The sequence below is a fragment of the Rattus rattus genome, chromosome X (genome assembly GCF_011064425.1).
Source record: "Rattus rattus isolate New Zealand chromosome X, Rrattus_CSIRO_v1, whole genome shotgun sequence".
Taxonomy (NCBI): domain Eukaryota; kingdom Metazoa; phylum Chordata; class Mammalia; order Rodentia; family Muridae; genus Rattus; species Rattus rattus.
This window is the reverse complement of record NC_046172.1, coordinates 87,968,004-87,978,937: the sequence shown is the minus strand read 5'-3', so window position 1 is coordinate 87,978,937 and position 10,934 is coordinate 87,968,004. Positions and strand designations below refer to the sequence as shown.

Sequence of the window (10,934 nt, the reverse complement as noted above, 5' to 3'; positions counted from 1 at the left end):
TATGTCCACTTTATATTTTTCCATAATTTACTCACATTACATCCCAGTTGCAGGCCCCTCCCTCCTCTGTTCCCAGTATGGCCCTTGAAAATCTCTCTCCATTAACCCCTCCCCTTCTCCTCAGACAGGGGAACCCCTTCTTGAGTACCACCCCACCCCGAGACACCTAGTTCCAGCCAGACTGGGCACATCCTCTCCCACTGAGGCCCAAACAGGCTGTCCAGGTAGGAGGAAGGAGATCCAAAGGCAGGCAACAGAGTCAGGGACAACCCCCCACTCCAATTCTCAGGGGACCCACAGGAAGACTAAACTGTGCACATCTGATACAAATTTGGAATACGAGGTAGGTGCAGATTTTTACTCTGCTGGAATTTGAGCTTAGTTTTTGTTGTTGTTGGTGGTGATGATGAGAGATATATTTGATTGGATGGTAGTGTAGAGAAGAATTAAAAAGTATAGAATCAGTGTAGTGGGATTAAAGGTGAACAACAAATGATTAGGGCTTTGTCCACTAAATGTCACAATAAGGTATGGCCTGGCCTGCTAAATCTGTACCCAGACAATCGCTATGTCTCACTTATAGGTGTTCATTCTTTCATTAATTGGTAACTAACCATAACCTTAAACTTAACCCCTAACCACCAGTCACCAACTCATAACCCGAAGGCAGGCAGGCGGTCAGGCACATAATGTAAACCTACTTATATTGCGGCAGCAGGTCATTGGTCTCGAAAATTTACAATGAAGCTAGGGTCTCTGAGGTAGAGCAGGGCGTGGAGGGGTCGAGACAAGTCAGCTGACTCCGCTTAATCAGAATTACTGAAGTGCCGCTTTAAGTTGGAAGAGGGGACGTTGAGGGGGCAGCCGCCACAAAAGACTATAGGCGTGCTACTACCATGAACTCTTCTCTGAAAGCAGGCGGCTAACACTGCTGAGGGAGTGGAAAAGTAAAAAATAAAAACAAAAAACAAAAAACAAAAAAACAAAAAACCCAAACCAAAACAACCTCCGGATCTGCCCACTTAGGTAACCCATAATAACATCTTTGAATCTACTAAACTTGTTTGGAACTAAATGAGCACCGTAGAAGGATTAATCTGTGATCATCGCTCAATGCTTGCATCTCGTGCATTCATTTCTTCCGAGGTGGAGGTAGCTTCAATTACGTGACTAACCATTTCCTACTTTCTCTTTAAAGTTCACCATACGTCCTTTCACCCCATCTTCCAAGATTTATATTCCTTAACCAGACGTGGTGGCATTTCCTGGGCAGTGGAGAAGATTTTGAGGTCTGTGTCAACTGGGATAACGAAAGTGGTGAGACCTCAACTCCAAAGAATCATATTCTTATTTATATGTTAGTTTCATATGCCATTAAGTTTTATGTGCTAGTCTTTTAAACACAGCAAGGACTGAATTGTCCAGATACTTTCCCCATTTCTGTTGTATTTAATATTGTTAAAAAAAAGTTTTTCACACCGGAAGAGCAAATACGTGCCCACGTACCTGCTGTGAATAAGGGTGATTTCATTTCCTGTAACGGGTTCTTTAGGGAAGATGGTTGTTTTTAGTGTCACTGTGCAACTGCTCATTGACTTGAAATTCACTGATCTTTCTCTTTCTGCCTTGATACTGAAATTTCAGATGTATGCTTCCATACCTAACATTTTATTCCTGATATTTTTTGCAATAATTTGGACTTGTAAGAAGGTGTTCACAAAGATTTTCTTAATGTGTAAACATTTTATAAAAAGTGAGATTACCAAAACTAGAAGTATAAGATTACTGGAACTAGAAGTATAAGATTACCAAAACTAAGAGTTTAACATTGCAGATATGCGGATAACTTAACTATAAATTTCATTTGCATTTGGTGAGTAATTTCAGTATTTTTTCCTTGTATTCCAGGACATTATTCCAGATATTTCATTGAATTTGATCACCATTTTTCCACAGTCTCATTCAGAGAGATAGGCCTTCAATCTTCACTGGATTCACAACTCAGACACATTTGAGGACTCTTGGTCAGTCACTTATTTTCAAAATTCTGACAATTTTATTTTGTCTCATTAATGTTTTTACATAATGTACACCATGCTGGTTTTCATATAACACTCACACATATATATTTTGGGTGATTATGAACTGGAAAGTTTCTTATGTTGCTGTGCATACCGCTTCTCTGGTGAAAGTGTTAAGCTTGTGTTCGAGTGTCTGCACTCTTTTTGTTGTTGTTGTTGTTGTTCTTTTTTTTTCAGAGCTGGGGACCGAACCCAGGGCCTTGCGCTTCCTAGGCAAGCGCTCTACCACTGAGCTAAATCCCCAACCCCGAGTGTCTGCACTCTTAATTGTATGACTGATCATTTGCCCGAAAGAGATTTTGAACCTTCTCTTATTTATCAGTCAGTTTCGGGACTATTCTCTTCTGTACTTATTTTTCAAAAAGGAAGTTGCACACTTTGTTATAGTGCCCTTTTACGTTAAAGGTAACACACATTTCATCCTTCTTACTTTCAAGTTTTTGATTAACATTTATAGGAATGACACCCTACCATTTCATATAGATTTTCATTTTTCTTTTTCATATTTGAATTAGAAACATTTGTATGACAATGCTGTATTTTATTTAAATATTCACCTATGTTTTGAAATTATAAATATTGTTTCTATGGGTATCTTTAGGCATATCTATTTTTGTATGGAAAAGGTCTCCATAGGATATGTCCAGCGGCAGAATTGTTGGGTCAAATTTATGACCATATGTAGTTTTGTTAGGCAGTTAAAATTTTTCCTGGAAACATTTTACTAGTTTTCATTTACAGTAGAAATGTATAAGAATTACTGTTTTCTCATAGCCCCATTCACAGAGTATGCTGCCTATAAGTGGCATGAATTAAATGATATGCATATGATTGTTTTTATATATATGTATCTAGCTGTCATTAAAATTTGGCATTTATTGTTTGTAGATTGTGCTTTTACATTATTATATTAATTAATAATTCACATCTTCCAGATTTTCATACCAATGTCTTTGGTCCATTGTCTTTCAGTTTTAGAGTTCTGTGGATAATTAGTACATTATCCAATTGTTTGAGATATATACTGGTCTTTGAAATTTTTCTGTTGCCTTTTGATCTATTGTCATTTTTGTATTTTGAATTGATTTCATGTTAATGTGACCAAATTCCTTATTGCTTTCTCTCATTGCCTCTAGAATTTGAGTGCTATTTAAAAAGCTCTTTGCTCCGGTGAGATTAAAGAAGAGTTGTCATATTTTCTTCAAGAAGCTGTGTGGTTAAACTTCTTTTAAAATTACTTCTATTTTATGTTTATGGGTGTTTTTCCTGAATGGATGTGTGTGCATCGTGTGTTTGCCTGATGTCCTTGGAGGGCTGATGTCCTTGGAGGGCTGATGTCCTTGGAGGGCTGATGTCCTTGGAGGGCTGATGTCCTTGGAGGCCAGAAGAAAGACATTGAAATCCCTGGAACTGGCGTTATATAGGTGGTTGTGACCTTGTGGGTGCTAAGAAGCGAACTCAGTCCTCATAACCATCTCTGAAGCATCTCTTTAGCCCTTGGCTTTACTGTTTGTTTAAATCTTTAACCTATGGTATATAATGTAAATGGCACATTTTATGGATCTACTTTAAATTTTATTCTAAATAGAGCATCCTTCCCTTTGTTTATTATACACTTACTTACATTGGTGTTAACATTTATTTTTAGGCTATTCCATTGGGTTGTCTATTCTTTTAATTTTTTTATTTCACTTCTTGCCTATGCCTGTGCACCTGTGCATGCATAGTGCCCATAGAGGTTAGAAAGGGTTTTAGATCCCCTAAAACTCAAGGCACAGATGGTTGCAAGCTACCATGCGGATGCTGGGAATCAAACGTGGCTCTGAAAGAAAAGCCAATTCTTTTACTTAACTGCTGAACCATCTCTCTAGCTCCCATTTTTCTCTTCTTCCAGAAGTAACATGATGTAGTCAATACAGAGGTTTTCTAGCATTTGTGTGTGTGTGGGGAATTGGTGAGGAATAAGTCCTTTCTTGTGTGGCTTCCTTTCCACTTATCTCGTCATGTGTATTCTTTCATGGAAGAACTTTGCCATCACATTGTTTAATTCCACAAATTGCAAACATTTCACATTTGAACTAGACTTATGTATCTACTCAGGGAGAATAGACATTTTTTGATACTGGCCTTGTAAGGGAAAAATAAAATCATTGCTTTGGAACCCTTAAAATGGAATTTTGAAGCGTTGTTAAACCAGACTTCAGGCACGTCTACAACTAATATTTTCAGCTACTCTGTTTGAATATTTGAATATTCAGCATTTAAATATTCACAGAACAGGCTGACCTTGGATACTAACATGAAATTCAACATTTGAAACAAATTTCACTAGCGTTTGCAACAGTTTGTGGTATTATCGTTCTTGCTGCATGAGAGCGCCCAGCCCCTTTCTTACAAGCAAGTGGAACTTTTACTTCAAACAAAAGAATCACAGCTGTTGACAAAGGGGACACAATTAAACTCTCTTGCTTCACAAGCTGTAAAAAGAGCCCAGGTTTAGAACCTTGAAACACGTTTTTTTTCAGGATTGCTTGAATGTTGTGTCTCTTGGGATTGCAATCCAAAGAAGCCGCAAGTTAATATAATTCTTTTTTTGCCTTTGACCAGGAAAATATTTATTTTAGTCGACAAGTTATTCTATCCAAGGACGGTGTCTGAGTGTGTAAGGGCTGAGAGTAAAGTGCCCTATACTAGGTATGTGACAAGAACCAGAATGTTTATTTTCTGATGGTTTTAAATTGTTTTGCTCGGAATTTTGCTCATTTGTATGATATTTCATTATTTTCTTTTATAATTTCTTATCATTCTATGTTCTGGCACTTACCATTTTTGTGGTATGGAGAAAGGTTATGAATACTCTGATTTTATTTCTTCTATATTCCAAGAGTCTTTTTTCCTGCTCTTGTGTCTTTTCTTCTCATTACCAAAGTGTCTGGCCATGCTTCCTTTTTCCATCACTGCTTTCATCTTTCGCCTTAAGCTTTGTTGTTGTCAGTGAATTTTCAGATCATTCATATCTGTCACTTAATGCCATTCATTTAGTTGCCAGCTTGTATTAATCACATTGTCTGAATGGGAGTCGCTGTGTCATTTCACAGTTGTCTCAGACTTACATTTATCATATACAACTATGCTTGTTTTACCCTCAATTCTCAGCTTTGCATTCTTTCCAGAGCCGAGAGGACTCACTGGTCAGTTTCCAGTTTGACTACTTTTTGGTTTTGAAATATGAGAGAGAGGATTAGCCATTTGAATTGGACTTTTTAATAGAGTCCTTTCTCTAAATGGTAGCTGCTTCCTTTAGCATTGGAACATAGTTTTCATATTTTAGGCTTGTTTTGAACACAATCTTTCCATCTGTGGTTTTATGTCAAATTGAAGTCCCTAATTAAATCTCTTCTGTTTGTATTCCTTGCAGTTTTTGTCTGTCTGCTTCATTACCCGAAGTGTATGGGTGATGGAGTAGGACTGTCTGAAATTTTTATCTTTTTCTCATTGATAACTTTTTTCCCCTCCATCTTTATTAAATTGGGTATTTCTTATTTACATTTCAATTGTTATTCCCTTTCCCGGTTTCCAGGCCAACTTCCTCCTAACCCCTCCCCATCCCCTTCTATATGGCTGTTCCCCTCCCCATCCTCCCCCCATTACTGTCCTCCCCCCAACAGTCACGTTCACTGGGGGTTCAGTCTTAGCAGGACCCAGGGCTTCCCCTTCCACTGGTGCTCTTACTAGGATATTCATTGCTACCTATGCAGTTGGAGCCCAGGGTCAGTCCATGTATAGTCTTTAGGTAGTGGCTTAGTCCCTGGAAGCTCTGGTTGCTTGGCATTGTTGTACATATGGGGTTTCGAGCCCCTTCAAGCTCTTCCAGTTCCCCCTCTGATTCCTTCAACGGGGGTCCTATTCTCAGTTCAGTGGTTTGCTGCTGGCATTCGCCTCTGTATTTGCTGTATTCTGGCTGTGTCTCTCAGGAGAGATCTCCATCTGGTTCCTGTCGGCCTGCACTTCTTTGCTTCATCCATCTTGTCTAATTGGGTGGCTGTATATGTATGGGCCACATGTCGGGCAGGCTCTGAATGGGTGTTCCTTCTGTGTCTGTTTTAATCTTTGCCTCCCTATTCCCTGACAAGGGTATTCTTGTTCCCCTTTTAAAGAAGGAGTGAAGCATCTGCATTTTGGTCATCCTTCTGGAGTTTCATGTGTTCTGTGCATCTAGGGTAATTCGAGCATTTGTTATTTTGATGTTTTGTTGCTTTCTGCTTCCAAGATAATGATGATTGTGTGAATATCATGTATATTTACAATTTCATTCTTAATGCCTTGTCTTTTTCTAGAGGACATATTGGGTGCCAGGTAGATAGGCAACTGACACTGCCTTCTACTGACTGTTGATTTCTAATGGTAGTCTTTTATATGCACACACATAAACATGTTTGCGTATATACAGACAAACCTTTGTATACTCAGAAAAAATAGTTTCTAAACTATATGTACAGTAGAGGTTTCTAGAAGTTTGTTTTCATCACAAATTTATTGTACAACTGATATGTTTTCTCCATTTCTCACATTTGTTTTAAAGAAGAGTCTATGAATATCTTCTTAGTACTTATAAATATCTCTCACCCTGATATAGGTTTATGATGATGGATGAAAGGGACCCATCTTCGCTTTTGGATCTTGCTATACAGAGTCTACTGAGCAACGAGCCTGTAGCAATTCATTCCCTGGGGGAGATCCCAAGGGAGCTTTTTGTTCCCTTGTTCTCTGCTGCCTTCATGGGAGGATACAGGAAGACACTGACAGCAATGGTGAAGGTTTGGCCCTTTACTTGCCTCCACATTGGAACATTAAGTGTGCAGGAGCCCCAACGTGAACTCCTGAAAGCCATGATTGAGAATTTTCAGCTCTTTCCTGCCGGGACTGTTCTTCTAGGTAAGCCTTATATATAATAAAGAAGTAGTTAAAGACACAGGGGAGGTTGTGCTGCAGACCATTACTCTCTCAGAGGCAGTAGCTAATGAATACTGAAGATTTATCTAAGCTTTTAGCCCAACACTTGGCCAATATATTAAAGGCTAATATACTCATGACTCAATGTTCATTATGAAATCTATGTTATTGAGGGTACAATTGATGGGTTTACATAGCAGGTATTGTTACATGGGAGAAAGACTCTAACTTAAGCACTGGAAAGGAATTAAGGTGAATAAAGATGGGGGAAATAATTAAAGGAGGTTGAATTTTCATGAGACAGGCTTGTTGGTATTTGACATAAAAAGTGCTGACCAAGTCCCCACATGCCATTGTTGATCCTGTGAGATTTTACCTTAAAATTTGTGTACTGACATACATAAAAAATATATATGTATACATATACATATATATATTTTAGAAATTTTGCATATATCTTAGATGTCCTATCTTCTCTTTTCCCTATAGGAGTCCTAAATTGAGGATCCTAGACGTGAGGCAGGGTGTTGACTGCAGGACAACATGCCCTGAATTTGGTATCAGATCTCCAACTTGTTTTCATGGCTGTACTCACTCTGTTCGCTCTATTCTGAAGTTAGAAAGCCAGTGCAGCATTGTAGACCTAAAGCCTGAGAGTCAGTCCTTAAGGCAGCCAATGGAACTACTAGTAGACCTTTCCCTTGATGGTACCTTGAGAGAAAGGGAATTTTTTGCTTTGCTTCTGAATAAAGTTGAGCAGAGCTCAGGGTCTTTGCACCTCTGCTGCCGAGATCTACAAATTGATAGATTTGTTTACGCCAAACATGCTCTGAAGTTCCTCGATCTAGCGTGCATCCAGAACCTGGCAGTTGATCAGGCTTCACTGAGTGAGGTTACCACTCTTCTGGCCCACATGGTCTATCTGGACAGTCTGAGTCTCTCTAAAATCACTTTTCGATCTTTGCATGGGAAAGTCTTCCGAGTGTTCCTCAACTATCTTGGGAGGATGAACTGCCTAAAAGAGCTCAACCTGTCTTCCTTTAGCCTCACAGATCATCTGGACAGCCTCCTCAGGTGAGGGAGTTGGAATATGTGTGGACCTGTGGTTCCTGAGCTGACTGTGGAGACAGAGGGGAAATCATTGCTACTGTTCCCCGAGAGCATCCAAACCTCTTTATCCCTTCCATCTCTGTCCTCTTGAGAGTCTGAAAGTAGCCATGCCAGAAAGCGTCTCTCACAGTCTGAGAGAACAGGGTTTCAAGAACCTTAGTCAGCAGCACTGATAGGTACTGTGCTCAGTCCAGAAATATAAAGGGGAGAAGAACAACACAGTCCTTCTCTAGCAGTGGAGAGATGAAGAGGGGGAACTGGAAGACTTTATGTTGTGTCACAGGTGCACGTACTTATAGCCATATACCCATAGACGGATGTCAGATGGTTTTCCTAATTGAAATCTCCAAGGTTCAGCCAGAATGTAGGAGACGCCATTTATGGACTGGCCAAAGGAGCTTTCCAGTTGGTTGCTCCTTCCGTTCTATCTCTTCCAAGCGGGTGAACTAGTCCCACATTTGATTGTGTTATAATTGCAAAGTAGATTAATTTTCCACTAAATTTATTTTCCACTAAATCTTTGGCATGAACTTGTATCATAACATACTGTGAAAATTCCCCAGGATACAAATTCTGAGAATACAAAAGAGACTTCTCAGAGTCACACATCTATGGAGTGAATTAAATCCACTATTGTTAGCTGCTGCGATGAATGTGTGCAAAACTGCTTATTCTAGATTCCTCGGGCTGCTGTGCTTCACCTGACATTCATCTTATTTTTTCTTTTCTCTCCACAGAGCCTTACCACCTAATTTGGATTTCTTGTATCTACCGTTCTGTGATATTTCTTACAGAGATCTCAAATTTTTATCCCAGAGTGTTCAGGCCACCCACCTAAAGCTGTTGAATCTTAGTAACAACCCAATGTACTGGGATGATTGTGGGCCTTTTCAGATTCTTTTGCAGAAACTCTCAGATACCTTGCAGCATTTGGCCATAAATCATTGCCATTTAACGGATGCTGTACTCTCTGCTATTCTGCCAGCCCTATCTAAGTGTTCCCATCTCCGCGTGATTAGCTTTGTCTCTAATCCCATTTCAATGCCTATGCTCATGAGAATTCTTCATTACTTAACACCCTTGATGGAACTGAAATATGTGATTTACCCTATCCCTATACATTGCTATGAACAATGGCATTTTCATGGCAGCTTAGACCGGCAGAAGCTCGCTGATGTCCAAACACAACTGAAGATAATGCTACAAGCAGCAAAGAGGAGTGACATGAACTGGATCACTTATTCTCAGTAAACTTCCAAGTTTAACCCAATTTCAACCCAAATATTTGACCTGTTCACTATTCAATATTCTTTTCTTGAGCACCCAGAATCTGATGTATGATTCTTATAGAAGACTAAAGTTAGGAAGTATGATTGATTAAAAATATTAACTCTAAGAAAATGGAGAACTTTGAGAGTCCCTGTGTGTCTCTTTATTGTTCTTGATCTTCACCTTACTGGCTAAAGTGCGGGATATATGATATGCAATGAATACATCATGGTATGCTGTATGTTTCATCCACTCATAAATACTTTAATATCAATGCAACTTTTCCTGGATTTGTTTGTAGAGTAGGAGGTAACTAATCTCTTTTATGAAGCTTCTTGTAATCCATTTGTTTATATGTTCGATTTATCCTTCTACTGTTTCTTAAACCACCACATAGTAATGTTAATTTACCCATTTGGACACTCAAATTTTGCCTTTTTCTTTTCTTGTTATATACTTTCCAATAGGAAGCAACTCCATTGTTGATTTTATACTCAACAGTTCATGGCTCAACTATCACCTCTTCAAAGAGCTTATTCTTTTATGTCTGTTACTCTGTTCTCCGACATGGAATATACCAGAGATAATTGACTTTTTTCTTACTTGCAAAGGTTTCATTGTATGGTTGCTTAGTTAGTCCCTTCACTTTGGGACATTGGCTGGGTAGCTAGAGCATTGTATAGAGTCTGTGGCATAGAAATGCCGTCTTACTTCATGAAGGCCAAGAAGCAGAGAGAAAAAATGTGAGTTCTAGGGTTCCAGTATATCAGTCAAGAGCACAAGTACAATGAATTATTTCCTTGAATGGGCCCAGAATAAAGCTTCTACTATAGCCCAGAAAGCCACTAGAGGGGATCAAGAGTTATCACATGAATTTTTAGGGGTAACATTTAGGAGCCATCTCAGAATATTTTCTATGCTTCTTCTAATTGATTTCTTTTCTAGCTGTCACCATCACTTAATGCAGCGGATATATTTTCTAACATAATGGACCATGCCCTGAGTATTCAGTACTGCTGCTTTTCCATGGTAACAGCTTTATTGACTATGCTGTATTCTCACCGAATGTGTGCAATACTCCTAGACATCCAAGACTTACAAAGAAACAAATAATATAAAGTCAGCAATTAGTAATTTACGGATGATGCTATCCTTATGTTGAAACCATAACATAATGCATTCAAAGACATAGTAAAAAGTCCATAAGTTGAATATTAGTTCCTGACATGTGTTCAAGTTCCAACAGAACTGCATTTCAATGACATAGTAAGAGAAATAGTTGAAAATTAGTAATAGTTATTGCTCAGTGCTTTCTTGTTGAGAGAGTTTAGACTGCATCTTTTTAAAATTTAATTTAGTTTTTTTTTAAATCATTCGCTTTACATCCCACTCACTGACTCTCTCCCAGTCACCCGCCCTTCTTCCTACACTCCTACCCTTCTTCTCTGATCAGGAGGGGGTTCCCTAGGTATTCCCCCACCCTGGCACTCTGCAAGACTATGCAGTTCCTCTCCCACAGAG

At 39.0% G+C, this 10,934-nt stretch overlaps 1 protein-coding gene across 1 annotated transcript; it reads left to right on the top strand.

The window, feature by feature from the left end:
- The first annotated feature begins 6,721 nt into the window (after positions 1 to 6,721).
- LOC116889391 (melanoma antigen preferentially expressed in tumors-like) lies at positions 6,722 to 9,395 on the top strand. The gene is made up of 3 exons (XM_032890492.1): positions 6,722 to 7,020; positions 7,527 to 8,108; positions 8,882 to 9,395. Exons 1-3 carry the CDS (start codon positions 6,722 to 6,724, stop codon positions 9,393 to 9,395), a joined length of 1,395 nt encoding a protein of 464 aa, XP_032746383.1.
- Positions 9,396 to 10,934: the final 1,539 nt, after the last annotated feature.

Bases quoted from the DNA above. Each gene is read 5' to 3' on its own strand.
- LOC116889391 (XM_032890492.1), top strand. From the start codon at position 6,722: ATGATGATGGATGAAAGGGACCCATCTTCGCTTTTGGATCTTGCTATA. The intron at 7,021-7,526 runs GCCTTATATATA...TCCCTATAGGAG, and splicing joins GGGACTGTTCTTCTAGGTAA to TCCTAAATTGAGGATCCTAG. The intron at 8,109-8,881 runs GTGAGGGAGTTG...TTCTCTCCACAG, and splicing joins CATCTGGACAGCCTCCTCAG to AGCCTTACCACCTAATTTGG.